The sequence below is a fragment of the Mirounga angustirostris genome, unplaced genomic scaffold (assembly GCF_029215605.1).
Source record: "Mirounga angustirostris isolate CCGP_5_RB_7025 unplaced genomic scaffold, mMirAng1.0.hap1 SCAF_9, whole genome shotgun sequence".
Classification (NCBI taxonomy): Eukaryota; Metazoa; Chordata; class Mammalia; order Carnivora; family Phocidae; genus Mirounga; species Mirounga angustirostris.
This window is the reverse complement of record NW_026991717.1, coordinates 40490270-40508083: the sequence shown is the minus strand read 5'-3', so window position 1 is coordinate 40508083 and position 17814 is coordinate 40490270. Positions and strand designations below refer to the sequence as shown.

Here is a 17814-nt window from a genome sequence, read left to right as displayed (position 1 = left end):
ACCCTGCGTCCACGTCCAGGCTTCTCTTCCTCACACCCCGAGGGCTGGGGTTGAGGGGTCGCTGAGCCAGAAGTGATTCGATCTCCAGGTCCAGGGCTGCCTCCCAGAGAGCTCCATATGCGGGCCTGAATCAGCCTTCGTTAGAACAAAGGGGCATCTTAAACTCAGTGAGAGGGCTCCTGCCTCAGAACGATTCAGGACTCACCAGCCATTCCGAGCCACTGTGCAAATGCCCTCAGAGCCAGGAAGAAACCCGCCGGCCATCAGCCGGGGAAGCAGCGGCATGCAGTAGGGGTTAAGCGCGAGGGGAAGGGTTCCCGCTGCCTAGACTGCAGTCCAGTTCCTCTGCCTACTGCAGCGTCATGGGATCCCTCTAAGTCTTAGTTTTCTCATCTGTCAAAGGGGGGCAAAGACCGCCTATCTGCCTGGACCATTGTGATGACTAAACGAGATCATTCATGTAGAACACTTAGGCAGGGGACCCAGCACACAGCAAGGGCTTGGTAAGTGTTAGCTGGAATTATACGGGACGCCTGGGTGGCTCAGTCGGTTAGGCGGCTGCCTTTGGCTCGGGTCATGATCTCAGGGTCCTGGGACGGAGCCCCATGTCAGTTCCCTGCTCAGCGGGGAGCCTGCTTCTCCCTCTGCCTCTGCCCAACCCCATCCCCGCTTGTGCTCTCTCTCTCTCAAATAAATAAATAAAATCTTTTAAAAAACAGAATTATTACCAACACCTTTAAGGTGTGGCCCCTTTAAGCAGCATCTTTAAGGGATGGACACTCCCCCAGAAGTATGAAGTTGTGGCGTAGAAAACACTTACCACTTGCTACAACTTTTGCCTTCTCTCAAGAGCAGAGGTTCTCAAGCACAACATACACCCTGCCACCGCCCCCCCCAGCCTGCCACCTTCAAAATCCATAGATAATTCTGGCTTACACACCCATGAGTGTGCACAAACTAAAGAACAACAGAATTTTTGTGGGCCAGCGCAGTAGAACACTGCCATCATTTCATCACAACTCGTGGTCCATCAGTGTAAGCAAAGAACAATTCTAGAACTGAAACACCCCGTCTGGCTCTTTCGTTCCTGTACAAAACACATCAGATATCAAGTCACCACAATGTAACTGTAATTGTAAATACTTACAATTTTATTGTCAATTATACCCCAATAAAGCTGAAATTTTTTTTTAAAGAGGCACATTAGCATGAAGGTGAGTGGGAGTAATGTCATCATGGTGATAACCTTGAAATTCATCTACCATATTTTTTGTAAAATGTATTGTTGACAAGCTTCAGAATATCATTATCCTACCCAAAAAGATTTGAAAGTCAGCGCATAATTTAAAATTGCATGTAGCCAAATTACCCTTCAAAATTCTCTTAAATCACCTATAAAGTATGACAGTTGTTTCTTGAGACACAAGAATCCTACTCAATGGACCGGGATGCTCACAGTATGCAGCCATGTGGAAGCTAAGACACGCTGACCCAAGAGTTGGATAAAGCTGGCCCTCTTTCTCTCCCTCTCCCCCGCAGCAGTATTTGGCTATATTCTTGTCGAATCACATTCCAATCAGTTAAATGAGTACAGGATATAATTCCACCACCACAAATAACTATTATGTACCTCTCAACTGACCCATGCTGAGAAATTAGTCCTCCAGAAGGCTGCAGAAGAGGGAACTGCTTCCCCTGCCCCCAACCCCTGGGCTGACCCTGGATCCCCAGTCTGGGAAAAAAACAGTAAGGGGTGTCCACTTACTTGCAGCCTGGATTCGAGCCTTCCGGCTGACCACCAGCCCAAAGCGGTTCTGAGCCACACACTCATAGTCACCCTCATCCGAGGGGCTGCCTCCCCGATCCAGCTGGAAGTGATGGATCATCAGGGACCCATTGGCCAGCAAGGTGGAGTGGGTACTCTCCAGCAACTCTACCCCATTTTTTCTCCAGGTGATTCTCACTGGAGGGGTCCCCTCCACCCTGCAGCCCAGCATTATAGGCTGCCCAGGGACTGCGACATCATCACTTGGCTCCATAGCAAATGCCAGTTCGGCAGAGTGGCCAAGACCTGTATAGGGCAGGGGAGATGGAAGGAAAAGGAGAGGTTAGTGTGGGTTGAACAGGCAGGAAGAACTTCATACACAGGTGTCCCAAGTTCCCTGGCTCTGTGCACCCACCCCATCTTTCAGTAATGTTAATAGAAATCTCTATTATATATAGAACTTTTTTAAAAAGATTTTTTAATTTATTCATTCGAGACACAGAGATACACAGAGAGAGAGAGAATGAGAGAGCATGAGCAGGGGGAGAGGCAGAGGGCGAGGGAGAAGGAGGCTTCCCGCTGAGCCAGGAGCCCGATGCGGGGCTCGATCCCAGGACCCCAGGATCATGACCTGAGCAGAAGGCAGACGTTCAACCATCTGAGCCACCCAGGCGCCCCATATTATATATAGAACTTTATGCATTACAAAGTGCTGTCTTATGCAGTATCTTTCTCAATCAGCAGACCACCTCAGAAAGAGATATTATTTGTACCATTTCCTCTTTTTACAGATAAGGGAACTGAAGCCCAGAGATAATGAAGCAACTTGTCCAGGGTGTCACTATTAATAGTAACAAATCTGAGATCCAAAAGTAACATGGTTAGTTAACACAGTTAGACCACGGCTGCTGCCACTTCTGTGGTCACTCTGGCTCAACACTGCAGCCTCACAGAGTTTCAGGGTGGGACCTTAGGCAAAGGGGTTCAATCTGTCCTAGCTTCCCATTCCTCATCTGTTTAAATCAGGAACGTCTTGTAACTTGGGTCATAGAGTTGTTGAACAAGATGAACAAACTCAAAGTCACTATGAAAACAAACAAAGATAAAATGAGATAGTAAGAAATAATTGCTTATTTTTGCTGGCAAAACCATCTGAAACCTGGCCTGATGCCTGGCAGGGAGCAGGATGTGTGGGTCCAGTAGCAGGTACAGGCTAGGCTATGGACCGGCCCAACCGCCTCTCCCCAGGTTGCTCTGGGTTTTGGTCTGTGCTGGTTGTTTTGCCTTTGTCATAAGGAGAATTGAGGGGTACCAAGGGTCAACTCAGATTTCCCAAAATTCAGGAAGAGGGAGGTTTCTAGAATCCTTACTCCCTGCGTCCTCACTGCTCCTGTAGAACAAAACTCAGCTGGAAGAAGAGAAGGGGAACGAAGAGAGAGGGAAGAAGGTGATCCGGGAATCAGGGGAAGCCCGACAGGAAGGACAAGCGCTCCAATCCCAGGCGTGATGCCAAGTCCCCAACTTCTCCAACGAGCAACTTACCAGACCAGTTACAACTCCACTCCGGGAGGAATGAACCCCCCTGGTCTGAAAGGGCAGCCACAGACCCCTCTTCACGTTTCCAGGGAACTAGTGATCCTGGAGCTGGCCCCTCCCCAACAGACCAGCGCCCTCTCTGGTTGGGGGAGATGGAAAGTGGGCGGGGAGAAAGGAGGAGGCGGATTGGGGTTACGGACGATTCCCCCAGCCACAAGGGTATGTAATATTTTAAGACATTTGCGGGTCACAAGCTTTCAAACCCTTACCCACCCCACCCACCCCATGCCCTGCGTTTCAGCGGCTTCAGCCCCCAACCCAAACCCAACATAGCCGTCGAGGGATAAAGTTTCTCCGAGATGCGGAGAGGCGGTATTCTGCTTCTCCGGAGCTGAGAGGAGAGAGCATACCGCCGAGATGTGTCTGCCGAGAATCTGGGATGGAAGGGGAAGGCCCTAGATTTGCGGTCCTCTCCCGTGAGATGGGCCTATTACAGCCCCCGAGGGAACAGGGTGGTGGTGACGGAGCTCTGGGCAGCAACGCGGGCAGGCCCCCGAGCCTGGGGCCAGGGGCGCTCCGCCGGCGCACCCGCCGGGGAAGGGCGGGCACGTGAGCGTCCCCGCCGCTCGCTCCCTCCGGGTCGGCTTCTCCTCCCCTGGCCCAGCTCGCGCGGTCTCTCTCGGGTCTCCCCCTCCGGAGGCGACGCGCGGCCCGCCGGGACTCTGCCTCCTCCTCTTCCTCGGTCTCCGCCGCGCACTCCGAGCGCCAGTCTCAGCTCTCGACCCGGGACGTGCCCTCTCGGACCCGCCTCCGCCCCCCGGTCGGCCGCGCTCGGTCTCGGCCGCCTCGGGCTACTCTGGCCCACCGCCGGGCTCCGCGCACCCCGGCCCGCCCCCTCGGACCGAACTCAGCCCTGAGGTGCCCCCTGGCTCGTTTCCCCCCTCTCCCCAACTCCCACCCGCCCGCCTCGCTCCTGCTTTGCCGCGCTCCGTGCTCCTCGGGCCGGGCTTGCGTCCTGCCCGAGCCCTGGAGCCCCGGCGCACTGAATCGAAGTCTCTCCCCGGGGGCCGCGTCCCCAACACCCCCCTGCGGGCCCGGCCGCCGCCTCGGGGCCCTCTCCCCGGGCTCCGCCCCGTCCCGCTCGGCTCCGCTTCTCGGACAAGTCCCTCCCGCCCCGGGTCCGCCCGCAGGTCCGCCCCCTCGCGCCCACCTCCTCCCGTCTCGCCCTTCCCGGGGCTCGGTCCGCGGCCGCCCGGGGCGCTCACCGTCGCTCGGCGCGGGCAGCAGCAGCGGCAGCAGCAGCGGCAGCAGGAGCCGGCGCGGCGCGGCGCGCGGAGCAGCCATGGGGCTCTCGGTCCGCTCGGCTCGGCGACGCGCGGCTCCGGGGCCTCTGGCGGCTCACAGCGTCCCGCGGGGCCGGCGCCGGGGCCGGGGCCGGGGCTCCGGCCGGGGCCGAGCCCGGGCCGCGGCGGGCTGGGGCCACATGCCTGCCTAGGAGCGCCGGGGGCGCCGGGGGAGCGCCGCTTGCGCCATCTTGCACCCACCCCGGCGATCTGTCAGCCTCGCCCGGGGTGCGCGCTCCGCACTCGCACTGCCCGCGCCTGCCCCGCCCTCCTCCCTCCGCCCGCCGCCCCCCTTCCCTCCCCTCCCGGTCCCCTCCCCCAAGCCCCTCTCCCCGGAGGCCCGGTCTGGGGAACAAAAGAGCCGGCGAGCGCTTCAAGCGGCCGGACATTCCCGGCTGCGCGGCGGACGCACCCCCTGCGCTTTGAACTGTGGCTGGAGCGGCCGGCGCCGTCCCGGGCTGCTGCCCCGTACCCCCTGCCCGCCGGCCAGCCCCGGACTTGGGGGGCTGGGGAAGTGGAGACCCAGCACACTGTCAAGTGGGTCCGGGCTGCGGGGAAACACGCTCTGACCCACTCTTCCTGCTGCACCCTCCCCCACCGTGTCCAAGTGTGTATTTTCGAGATAATCCCCTAAAAGCTTCACAAACTTGTCAAAGGTTCGGTTTTCCATGGTTTCTGGTCCTGCCACCCAAAGGCTAGGACGTTTAGCTGCATGACCGGTCTCTCTAGACTACAGAGTTCTGGCATTGAGTGGACCGGAGGTAGAAGGGGTAGGAATGCAGCTTCCCCCCCAGGGCCCTGGGATACCCCTGTTCTGCCTGCTGTCTAGCCCAGCCAACCCAGGCAGTCACTCTCTGGGCTTATCTGAAAGATAGAGATAATCCTCTCTCTCCTGCTCACCGCTAGGGATATTTAAAGCACAGGGGTCCTTGATCCCAGGGTCCTGGGATCGGGCCCCACATCGGGTTCCCTGCTCCGTAGGAAGCCTGCTTCTCCCTCTCCCACTCCCCCTGCTTGTGTTCCCTCTCTCGCTGTGTCTCTCTCTGTCAAAGAAATAAATAAAATCTTAAAAAAAAAAAAAAAAAAAAGCACAGGGGTCCTAACAAATGACCTGGTAACTGGAAAACCAAAGTCAAAACTCTCAATAACATTTCTGTGTCACAAAGAAGATTCTCAATGTTTCATGTCAGAGAACACATGAGACAAGGAGTGCACGAATTTTAGGGAAGATAGGCATGTATTACCTCTCAGGAGATACATACTCATGCTAACCCTCAGAGATCTCGAATCTTTAGATTCTTGACGGTGAGCCAGTCATTATTAAATGATCTTCTGGTGAGTCCAGCATGAGGAATTAGTCCATCTACTAAGTTCTAAGAGCAGGAGATTTAAAGACGGTAGTCTTTGCCTCACTCAGCTATTTCTTCCTCTGGCATTGGACTGGGATGACAGAGGAATAACTAGGTCTCCCTTCTGATACCAACTCTGGAATCTTGGAATCAGGAGTGTTAACCATATAAACCTAACTTTGGTGCAGATGAGTAAAAAAGTGCAGGCCTCCAGAGATCAGGTAAGTTTACTAATGATGGGGTTTGCGCAGCCCAGGGACTCCTTACTCTTCAGTAGCAATTGAAAGATGAGTCTAGGAGGCAGGACTTGAGGCATATGAGTGAGCAATGGGAGGAAGTGGAGAAATTCAAGGTCAGGGGACACACCCAAACCCCAAACCAATTTCACTGTGAGGAAGGGCAGGAGTGATGGGCCTCCACTGGCCACAGGAAAGGGGGGGGTGGTGCTGCCTGGGCCCAAAGTCCTGGACTTCCCTCCTGCAGGGCTTGAATGCTCAACAACCCCTTCTTGGCTTGTCCTAGACTCAAGAGAGGTCAAATTGGTGTCCTGAGTTGCTGTCATTTTAAATTCATTTTGACAAGTGTTTAATTCTTCTTTATCACAGCCCTTGGTCTGAGAGTGATATGCAAATAATGGTTATTCTGCTGCATGCAAAATGTGCAGTATCTCTCCCTATGATCTGTCAGTTAACACGGGTCTGGCCCATCAGCCACTTTAGGGGTGGTCCCGGGCAGGGCAGCCTCTGGCTCTTGGTTCCCTCAGTAGAAAAGCATGCACCGACCAGGCTCTGTAAAGATCTTAGCAGAGCATCTGCCAACCATCATCCTGAGATGCATGAGGGGTGTGGGTGTGGAGTTTTGCGTGTATGTTTGAGTTAATGGATCCAAGGGTGTTTATGAAGATGAGTGTGCGTGCATGGGTCTCTAAGCTTGTAGGCACAGTGTCCATATGTGTGAATATGCAACCACGAGCAGCTCTGGAGACCAGAGTTACACAGAAGAATAATTGTTAAGCCCAAATCTCTGGAGTTGCTTGTTCATTTCTCCTTTGCACCCAAGAAAGTTAAAAAAAAAAAATGTGTGGGGCGCCTGGGTGGCTCAGATGGTTAAGCGTCTGCCTTCGGCTCAGGTCATGATCCCAGCGTCCTGGGATCGAGTCCCGCATCGGGCTCCCTGCTCCTCGGGAGCCTGCTTCTCCCTCTGCCTCTCTCTCTGTCTCTGTCTCTCATGAATAAATAAATAAAATCTTTAAAAAAAAAAATGTGTGCCCAGGTGGAAAGAGATTCCCCAGGAAGCTAAAAGAGTGCCATCAAAGAAAGCATCTTTCCTAAGTTTAAGTCTTTTTCCTAAGTGCCTGCTGAGGGAGAAGGATGGTCTGGTTCTTTTCCATGACCACTGGCTCTCTACTCTCAAAAACCCAACATTTCCCATCCTGGCAAGAAACACATTCTCTAGGACAGAAAGGCTGAGGAAATTCTAGTCATTCCACGTTTTTGGAAAATAGTTTATTAATTCATTATAGGGACAGATACATGATCAATGCCTTGGCTTAACCCTAAAGAATATATTTGTGAGGAGGAAAAAATGCTGGGAAAAGAATTAAATAATATAGCATAAACTAAATACAGACAAATAAATGAGCAGGTACCGATTACACTTGTCATGCATCAAGAAAAGGAAGGTTTCTAAATGAGACTCAAAAAACGTAAGGCATCGATGGTAGGTGACAAAGGGATTAATACCCTGTAAAAGGCCAATAGACTCTTTTCTAATAAAAATACTGCTACAAAGACACAAACCTAACACTTCCAAATTACCCAGAGCCCAAATCATACATAATGCTAGTGAGTAATGGCCACTTTCTTATCAACTGTGAGTTATAGGCAGATACCAGATTTATTACTTATTTGCTTTTGAGAAACAATTTTCCACCCAACCTAATGGGTTATAAATTGTCTCATTTGCAGCTATTTAATTTAAACCAGAACCTCAGTGCCTGTTAAACAAGAACATGAAAAATGACTATGTGGTGTAATGCTAAGAGCCTACTGTTAAAACAGCCATTTGATTCAGGGCAGTTTTTTTTTTTTTTTTCCTTTTGGGGGGTGCTGGGGGAATCAAACCAGCAAAATAAAACGAGGCTTTTGACCTTCAGAGCAGTGGCGAAACACATACGGTGGTGTCGGCCACGGTGACGCTGGATGTCACAGAAAGGGTACAAGTGACAAACCAGCATGAATAATCTGCAGCTCTATCACAGGCTGGCTGAAGCAGGGGAGGGAAGGAAATGTAGGTGCGGATGTCAGTCGGGAGTGACACCCGAGTGTAATAAACACAGATGCTGAAAGGGTCTGAGGGAGCTGCAACTCTGCTTGAGAGACATGTCACCATTTAAAAAAAAAAAAGAAAGAAAGAAAGAAAAGGGAAAGATAGACTGGTTATTTCTCATTTGGCCCAGAAGCCGGAGTTAACCCTTGATGTGCCAATCGTTAAAAAGATGCATTTAGGGAGAAAAGCCCCCCCATCCTACGCTCCGAGGAGAGGCTGGGGTGCAAAACCAAATAAATGACCTTGTCTTGTCTACACGGGAAATAGAAGCCCAGCTTGTCCCTGTGTGACAGGTCAACAGAAAATGACTTTAGGATTGAATTTAAAGAAAACAACAACAACAACAAACGAACAAAATGAAATGAGCCAATCACCCTTGTCCTGTGCAAAGGCCTCAGTGTCAGCCCCCAGAGGGTGAAACTCCTCTCACCCCCATCCATCAGCTCCCGTTCCAGGGGTGCAGAGTGGGAGGGAAGCTGCTCAGCTGGGGTGCCCCTAATCCCCACTCTCCTTCTCCCCATTTGGCTTCAGCTGGGAAGGAAGGTCCCAAACCCCCTCCATCCAGCAACCCTGCCTCCCTGCCCCTCTCCCTGTCTCAGAAGTCCCCCTGTGTGACCTGGATCCCCCAACTCCAAGGAGAGTCCTCCTACCTCAATCCCACGGAGAAAGATGCAAGGGAAACTGGAAGATCGTCTCCAAACTCACACTGGGGGCACTGGGGGCACTGGGGGTGTCTGCCTGGGGAGGGGGCACATGGCGGCACAGGGAGAAGAGAGGCAGGACGATGGCCGGGGAAGTGAATGGCGGACACAGAAGTCACGCTATGGCCTCAAAGCAGACATGAGGTAGTCATGTTGTTAGGGAAGGATGCAGAGATTGAGCCCAGGCAGGTGGTCCGGGAGAGGTGTGGGAGACAGCAGGGACAGACAGGAGACAGAGGAAAGGAAAGCGTATCTGGGAGGAAGCACGGGGCAGGAGAACTGGGGAGAACTGGGGGCCCGGGCGCTGACCGGAGACACAGCCCAAGAGTAGTGAAGGGGAAGAGAGGACAGGAGAGCCAGGGCAAGCGGATTTCCAAAACCAGGCACTTCCCAAATGACAAATGAAATGCAGAGCTGCTCTGAGGAGGGCCAGAGTCACCCTCTCAGTTTGGGCAACAGGGATGTGGGTGATGGGTAGTGACGCAACGAAGACCCTAGGCGTTCAGAGCCTCCTGCACTCAGCCCAGCCAGAAGGGAAAATGGGCCGGGGCTGTCTTTGTCAGACAGGGCATTGCAGACACTCTCAGAGTGTGTAATAAATGGCTGGGTGATGGGGGGGCGCCCACAGGGCTGGGGACTGACCACTCTGAGGCACTGTCCTGACCTGGAGGATCAATTAGGCCACAGGGACTACCACCAGGCCAGAATCTCCCAGCTCAGCAGCTAGCACACGCACATGTGCACATCCCATATAGCCGTGCCTCCCAGGTCCCTCCCACAGGACATGTGCCACGGGGGGGGGGGGGGGGGGGGCAAGTGGATACTCCATTTCTTCTTTGCCCCTCAGCCATAGCACCCCAGGAGGCTCCAGACGGCGTGACGATGTTCAGGAACTGCAGGTGCACGGGTGTACATACTCGGCCACACGTGCCATGTCCCATGATCCATACTAGCCTGCCCCAAACTGCACCCTCTGGGGGAGCTAGGCAGAGGAGGGGACGGGGGCCCTGGGCAGGCCTGGGCTGGTTCCTAGAGGGCAGGGGGCCTTTGGCTGGCAGCTATTCCCGGGGGCCTCCTCCAGAGCCTCACTGGGCTGGAGGTCTGGGTACGGGTAAGAAGCGCTGGCTGCCTCTGGCAGGCAGGTGAGTCTGTCTGGCCCAGGGGTTGCCTGCTCACACCCCCCCAGCTCCCTGTCCAGCCAGTCTACCCCTTGCCCTAGATCCACGACTCCTGAAGTGAGGTCAGGAGCCTCCGGAGGCAGGGGATCCTCAGGTTCCAGGTCTTGGAGGTGGAGGTCAGGGTTCCCTTTGGATGCGCTAAAGTCAGAGTGGACAATGACTTCAGCCTCCACCTGATTCCTGCAGGCTGGGGGCGGCTTCTTCCTGCCATTGCCCTGGTCAGAGCAGAGAATGTAAAGACAAGGTGACCATCGCTGAGAGTGATCATCAGAAGAATGACCAACAGGGGTGCCTGGGTGGCTCAGTCCAACTCTTGGTTTTGGCTCAGGTCATGATCTCATGGGTCCTGGGATTGACCTGGCTTTTGGCTCTGTGCTCAGTGGGGAGTCTGCTTAAGGATTCTCTCCCTCTGCCCTCACCCACTCTCTCTCTTGCTCTCTCTCTCTCAAATAAATAAACAAATCTTAAAAAAAAAAAAAAAAAGAATGACCAACATACTTGGGGCAGAGAAGGACTGACCCCCTCCCCCAAGCCCCGGTGCACAACGACTGTCCTACAAGAGATGATGATCAGGCCCATGTGAAGGCAAGGGAGAATGGAATACTACCCATCTGCCCTTGCCCAGAGTTCCAAAAGGACCAGATTTAGTCAGAGCCTCAGCGCGCAGGAGGAAGGGCAGAACGCACTCAGCCTAGGCCCACGCTCAGCTCCATGGTAATACTGCTGGGGCCCACTTAGGCCATCAGGAGAGGAGCGACTGTCTTTAACCCAAGTGAGACAGATTGCTGCAAACTGCCTGCCCTCCACGCACCCACCTTTAGAGACTCCAGGGGCCTCCTAACTAGACTTCCATCCCCATGGAAGTTACCACCAGGGGTCACCAGAAAAGTCACTCCTTGCTCTTCACAAGCACAGAGCTCCTTCTCTCCTTTCCTCTCCCCGCCCTCCCAGGACACTGACCTTTATGGCCTCATACACCAGAGCCTGCAGCAACAGTGTCTGCCCCGTTCCAGCAGGGGGCAGCAGAGCCCGGGTCAGAGAAGGCATGGCACCTGCTTGGGGCAGCTCACAGCCTGCCCAGGAACCTGCCCAGCTTGGCCCCCCTGGCTGAGCCCAGGAGATCTGTGAGGGGAGAAAGACATGGGAGCACTGAGGGCTTGGCTGGGAGAGGGCAGCCTAAGAGAGGGAAGTAGATGGAGACTCTTGGCCTCCTGGCCACCTCCCGGCTAAGGCTGTGGGGAGGGGCCAAGAGTCTGGGGGTGAATGTGAGGATGGAGAAGTCCTCCTGCAGAAAAGCCCATTACCACAGGCTCTGGCAAAGCCTAGAGGTGTCCAAGCCAGGCACGGTCTCCTTCACCACAAAGGCAGGGAAAGAGGGAGGAAGCACCCAAGGGTTTGGACAGGCTCCTCAGAGAAGGGCAGGACGAGCCACCACTGCTGGCATGGAAGGGACCTGCCCTACGTGGGCCCACCTTATCAAGGTCCTGGTCTCACTTGGTCATGGCCAAGCGGACCAGCCTCTTGTCTTCATATTGGGGAGGGCCGGGTCTTAGAGGTTTCTCCAGCTCCCAGGATGAGGAGGGTGTTGTGGCCACACTGAGTCACCAGCAAACAGTCCACTGGGGGCCTTTCCCTCCTTCCGTGAGAACCAGGCTGACCTATTCTGCCAGGGGTGGAGGCCCATCTGCTTCCCTACCCTGCCAACCTTTTCAGGGAGGAAAGAGAGAGAGAGTGCCTTTTCTTCTGCAGCTGGCCCTGGGAAAAGGAAGGGGAGGGCGGAGGAGTTTCTCCCAGGGGTCACACATTGTGCTCTCGCGCCCCCTGGTGTCCTTTCTGGGAACGAGCTGTAGTGTGGGGCTCTGACCTACCCAGGCTCCAGGCTTACCTTTCTCTTGGAGTGACCCCGGCAGTCGGAAGCACCGCCCCCCATCAGGCTGTGCACTTCAGCCCTGTCCTCGATGTCTGAGGGCGGTGGAGACCAGTCCTCGGGACGGGGGTGCACAAGGGACTCCAGTTCATGGGCAGCTGGGGGACCAGGGGGGCCAAGGCGGGCTCGAGAGTACAGTGCGGGGTTCCCAGCATTGGCCGTGGAGGACAGGCCTGGGAGGGCATCTCTGGAAGGGAGGACAGAGAATCAGGCACAGTGTTCAGAAAGTGAGGGGCGGCGGCAGGCCTGGGGTCTAATCCTGCCTATGTTCTTGGGTAGGTTCCTGTTCTGGAATTTGGTTTCCCTGTATGGGTAATGATTAAGAAACTACGTTCAAAACAGCCATGACAGGGGCACCTGGGTGGCTCAGTCGTTAGGCATCTGCCCTTGGCTCAGGTCGTGATCCCAGGGTCCTGGGATCAAGCCCCACAACGGGCTCCGTGCTCAGCGGGAAGCCTGCTTCTCCCTCTCCCACTCCCCCTGCTTGTGTTCCCTCTCTCACTGTGTCTCTCTCTGTCAAATAAATAAATAAAATCTTAAAAAACAAAACAAAACAAAAAAACAGCCATGTCGTTGCAAATGGGACCTTTCCTCCTCCCCTCCCCCCAGCTCCAAGTATCTAGAGATTTGGGGTCCCTCTTTCCAAGATGCTGGTGGCTACAGAGGCAGAAGAGGCAGCTCTGTCTATGCTCGCCCTTGCTGAAGAGGTAGGCTGGGGCTCCCCTAAACCCCCTCCCCATTCTCATGAGGACATCACCCCCAATCCCTTCACCCCAGAGTCTTAGTTTCAGTGGGGCCTCTGGGGGAACCTCGGGCAAGTCGTGGCCACTTTCCCTGCCCTCTCATCTCTGCTGCCCTTCTGGAAACCTCTCCTCTCTGCAGGCAGACTGGCCCCTTCACCCACCTGTGGGGGCTGCGGCGCAGGCCGGCGCACATGCAGGCCAGGAGGCAGAGGAGGCCCAGGCAGACACCCACAATGATGCCTGTGACTGAGTGCACGTCCAAGGAGTCTGGCGGGGGTCAGAGAGGGGACAGAACAGGTCAAGGCCAGGACAAGGTCCAGGGTTCATAGATCAGGATTTCTGTGGCTTCCTCGGGAGACCACTGGTCTCACCCTCTGGACACAAAAATCTGCTGCTGCAAGAAGGGGTCCACCGCCACCTCTCTGACTGTCCTCCCCACTGGACATCTGAAGTTCTGATCTCTCTCTGTCACCCTGGCCTCTCAGTGAAACACACTAGGGTTGGTTCCGTGGGTCTGCAACAAGAGCGGCCGCACGGGGCCCACACTCAGAAGGACGCCACGCTTGGTTGAAGGTTCTGCTACCACCACCTTGCAATTCTAATTTTTTAATGAGGGTCCCACGTTTTCATTTCACACTTGGCCCTGCAAATCACATAGCCAGTCCTGCTGCCCTCTCCCACCCCATAAAGCTTGTCACCTCTCCAAGCCGATCCTCCAATCAAAGCAGTCTCCCAAAGAACCAAGCCAGTCTCCCATAAATCTGACCTCTTGACTGAATCACTACTGAACTGCATCCATTTCCCCTTCAAATCTGTCCCCTCCCCACCAAACTACGAAGCCAGCTGTCCAAAACAATGAAAGGGTAGTTGTACCTGGGGGCAGGGCCCTGGAAGAGATGACTTTAGCATTAGAGGTCAACTCCAGGGGCCTCAGAAGACCTCAGGCTGTCCTAGGGTGGACCTACTCCTCCCTCCCTGCCCTCATACCTGAGAGCTTCTCCTGGAGAGTGATCACATCCTGCAGGCCAGAGAAGGGCCCAGGCCCCACCTCTGTGCGCGCCCCCATCTTGAAGAAGTACCTAGTGTCGCTCTCGAGGCCATGTACCTCAGCACTGAAGATGTTTCCTGGGGGCAGGGGGAAGCAAGGAAAGCAGGGTTGGAGGGTTGGGGGGTGCGGGATGCAGGGGTAGCCTGGAAAATGGGAGTAAGAAGGTATGCTCTCCCACTCGAGCACTAGCTTCTGCCTGCTTCTTCTAGAAACCCGTGGAACAAACCTCAGCCACACTCTCACCACTAACCCAGCCACTGGAGTGGTTGGAAAAGGGAGAGAGGGTGGGGAAGCTCTCGCTCAGATGCCCTGGGGTGGGAGCCCTCACCCTCCGTGGTGAGCAGGGTCCACTGGTGTTCAGGCTGGGTGTGGTTGCTGCTATATAGGATGAGATACTCCACGATCTCTCCATTGGGCTCAGTGGGGGGGCACCAGTGCAGCCGAACGGTGGACGGCGTCAGGGGGCTCAGACGCAGGTCAGATGGGGGTGTTGAGGGCCCTGGGGTGCAGGGGAGGAAATGGGGAGAGGCACAGTCACTGAGAGCCCCAGCTCCGGGGGCCAGCTGGGAGACAGGGCATGAGGACAAACCACAAACCACAAAGCAAAATGAGATCTGATCTCTAACTGGTGAGTTTCTGGAAAACATTTGGCCGGGAGGCGGGGGGGGGGGGGTGGTTCACTACCATTCCTCCCCTCAGAAACTCTTCCTCACTCCTTGGAGCAGGTCTCAAATTTCCACACCCAAATACTTCCAAAGGTGGAGGAGACTGTCTGGTATTCCAAAGGCCCAGGGGCAGAGCTCAAAATTTTCTGGAAGGCTTAATTTTATTTTGAACTCTCATACTAAGTTTCTCCTCTGTTCCATGGTAAAGTTTAACCTAAAAATAGTGTTTAAAACTATTTATCATTGAAAGTTCCTAACTGGACGCCTGGGGTGGCTCAGACGGTTGAGGGTCTCCCTTCAGCTCAGGTCATGATCCCGGGGTCCTGGGATTGAGCCTCGCATTGGGCTCCCTGCTCAGCGGGGAGCCTGCTTCTCCCTCTGCCTCTGCCTGCCACTCCCCCTGCTTGTGCTCTCTCTCTGACAAATAAATAAATAGATAAAATCTTAAAAAAAAAAAAAGAAAGTTCCTAACTCCCCTTGCTACCCCCCCCCCCCCGATCTTCAAGTAAAATCAGTTGATGCCCTGTATAGCCTTTGCCTATGTCTGCCCCTGACACGGGTCCCGAGGGTCATGGGAACAACCTTTGTGGTTTTGTTTGCGCTTTGTTTTTAGAGAAGAAGCTGATCCTGGGGGTAGGGGTGAATGAGGAAGGGAGAGAAGGAGGAGGGACACAGGTGACTAGTGAGTTGGAAAGGGACAGAGATTTGGGGTTCCAGGGCTTGAAGGCCCAGCAGAGGGTGGGATGGGGACCCAGGGCTCTGGGGCATGAGACAGCCACAGCATCGCAGGCTGCCAGAAGCCTCCTTGCCTCTCAGCTTCTCAGTTCCAGTCCCCCCGTCTGCAAAAGGAGAAAACATCCCCGTCTGTTGCACAGCTAGTGCTGCCAGGAAGCTTCCTGAGAACACACTGGGGCCCCCTACACCCCCTCCGCAGGTTAAGACCATTACAACCAGGGGGCGCCTGGGTGGCTCAGATGGTTAAGCGCCTGCCCTCGGCTCAGGGCATGATCCCAGGGTCCTGGGATCGAGCCCCGTGTCGGGCTCCCTGCTCAGTGGGAAGCCTGCTTCTCCCTCTCCCACTCCCCCTGCCTGTGTTGCCTCTCTCGCTGTATCTCTCTCTGTCAAATAAATAAATAAAATCTTAAAAAAAAAAAAAAAGACCATCACAACTGAAGTCATAGGTGGGTGGGAGACAACGTGTAAGCAAACGCATGAGAGTGCACAGTGTTCGCACCACACCCCACGCACATCTTCCTATTTCGGATCCTGAGACAAAGGTCTTCTGTCGATGGGAAGGTGAACAGTTATAGGGCCGGCAGAACCAAAGAGCCTCTGCTATGAGAACAAAAGTCCATTTGTCTTGGAATGCCATTTCCAGAGGCTCCAGAGTCACAGACGTGCACAGCAAATGCCTCCATCCTTTTACAGAGGGGGACGCAGAGGCCCAAGGGGGAAGGGACCTGCCCAAGCCTCCCTGTGTGTCAGGGGCAGGATGGAGCCCTCACGTGCAGAATCTAGGACACCTGCCTCCCTGACCTGGCCCCTGGTCACTAGCTCAGTGAGGTCTTGGCCGTCTCATACAAGAGGCCCCTCCTCTAAATCTCATTATGTTTAGGAGTGAGTGGCTAAGACCAGCACAGGACTGGCCGACGTGAATGCAAAGCCAGCAACAGAAACAGGGTTCCGAGGGACATGTCAAAAAAGAGGGCCGTCGGGACAAGAAGGAGTGAGGTAAAAGATGGATGGGTGGCAAGGGGGCCACTCACGGTCAGGCAGGGTGGAGCGTTCCACCACGGAACCGAAAGGCCCGTCCATGTCCACGCCGTGGGACTGTACCGCAAACTCGTATTTGGTGAATGGCTTCAGCCCACCAATGAGGATGTCTTCTCCAGAGCTGCCAAGGCGAGAAATGCAACTAGCGCTCTCAGGGCACCCTCCTGCCAGGACAGGCCCAACCAAATCCACTTCGCCAGCCAGCCCCAGGCCCTACCCTGGGCAGGGCACGGACTCACGGGCAGGGGGGCCACGGACACCACCCAGGGGCCCTACAGGGAGGTCTGGATGTATGCTGCTCCCAGGGTAGTCTGTCCAAATCTCCAGACCAGGCCCCCTGCTCCAGGAAACCTTCCTGGGTTCCTCCAAGTCACTGTCCACCCAAGGATCCATCTCTGATGCATCTTTTCCTTGACTTAATGGTACTTTAGCTGCAGCTGTACACAGCTATTATGTCTTCCCACTTTATTCTATCTGTTTTATTTGCTTTATTGTGTCTTCAATGATACTTTTATGCGATTTTTCCTCTGCCTAACCAGCAGCTCCTCCGGGGCTCTGCCTCCCCATCTGACTGGGGGCCGTCTCAGGACGGCATCAGGGCTGTCTCCTCCCCCTCATGTCGGGAGGCCTCTGAGGTTGGAGAAATGGGTCTGTCCTGCATCACGTTCCCTGCGGTTGAGTGCGAGGCTCTGTTGGGAGGGGATGGGATAGGATGGCCTCCCCTCTTCCACCTGGCACCAGCAGACCCTCAGGGTGCCCCAGTGCAACACGCGAGCCAGGAAAGGCTCCTGAATGCCCGGGGTCCCTCCCCTCATCACCATCTGCTGCCTTCCGGCCCCGTGGCAGCATCGGCTGGCTTCCCCACCTGGTGTAGTAGGTGACCAGGGAGGCGTTCCTGAGCCCCCAGGGGCTGAAGCGCACAGTGTAGTTGACAATCTTGACTGTGGTGAAGTCTGGCTTTTTCCACCGAAGCCAAATGGAAGTGGAGCTGTTTGATTCCGCATGGACGTGGGCAGGGGGCAAGGGTGGTCCCCTCTGGATGGGCAAGTCTGGAAGGTGAAAACAGAGTGTGGGGAAAGGAGGGGGGACACTCATACCAAAATACGGGTAGTGGTTCGCGATTCCAAGGTACTTTTTTTCACCCTCTGTCTTCTGGTCCCGTGGAGTTGGGTAGCATCATTCTCCACGGCTCCCAAGAATTTCAGTGATTTTTGCCAAGGCCATACATAGAGCAGACTGCACTACAGAGAGGCAGCAAATTATGGCAATTAAAAGCACAGAGTTTGGAGCCAGGTGGCCCGGGTTCCAATTCTAGCTCTGCTGCGTACTAGCTGTGCGACCTGGGAGAAGCTGCTTAACCTCTCTCTGCCTCCATTCCCTATTCTGTCAGTGGGGCTGAGAACAGTCCCTCCTTCATGGTGTTGTTATGAGCATTCAATTAATATTTGTTATGTATAC

At 54.8% G+C, this 17814-nt stretch overlaps 2 protein-coding genes across 4 annotated transcripts in view; both read right to left on the bottom strand.

Moving 5' to 3' along the window:
- The window catches only part of IGDCC3 (immunoglobulin superfamily DCC subclass member 3), a 39955-nt gene extending 35310 nt beyond the window's left edge, over nucleotides 1–4645 (bottom strand). Inside the window, exons 1-2 of the mRNA XM_064569720.1 lie at nucleotides 4567–4645; nucleotides 1766–2110 (exon numbers count right to left, since the gene is read on the bottom strand). Coding sequence (XP_064425790.1) covers nucleotides 1766–2110; nucleotides 4567–4645 — 424 coding nt within the window. The remainder of the gene's footprint in view (nucleotides 1–1765; nucleotides 2111–4566) is intronic.
- Nucleotides 4646–7476: 2831 nt separating this feature from the next.
- IGDCC4 (immunoglobulin superfamily DCC subclass member 4) overlaps nucleotides 7477–17814 on the bottom strand; it is a 38795-nt gene continuing 28457 nt past the window's right edge. For 2 of the 3 annotated variants that reach the window (XM_045899845.3, XM_064570287.1), the window contains 8 exons: nucleotides 17222–17405; nucleotides 16350–16477; nucleotides 14247–14417; nucleotides 13858–13995; nucleotides 13032–13137; nucleotides 12086–12314; nucleotides 11161–11322; nucleotides 7477–10415 (listed from right to left, as the gene is read on the bottom strand). In XM_045899845.3, the coding sequence (XP_045755801.1) occupies nucleotides 10005–10415; nucleotides 11161–11322; nucleotides 12086–12314; nucleotides 13032–13137; nucleotides 13858–13995; nucleotides 14247–14417; nucleotides 16350–16477; nucleotides 17222–17405 (1529 nt within the window). In that variant the 3' untranslated portion in view covers nucleotides 7477–10004. The remainder of the gene's footprint in view (nucleotides 10416–11160; nucleotides 11323–12085; nucleotides 12315–13031; nucleotides 13138–13857; nucleotides 13996–14246; nucleotides 14418–16349; nucleotides 16478–17221; nucleotides 17406–17814) is intronic. The other variant, XM_045899846.3, reaches the window with a different exon arrangement.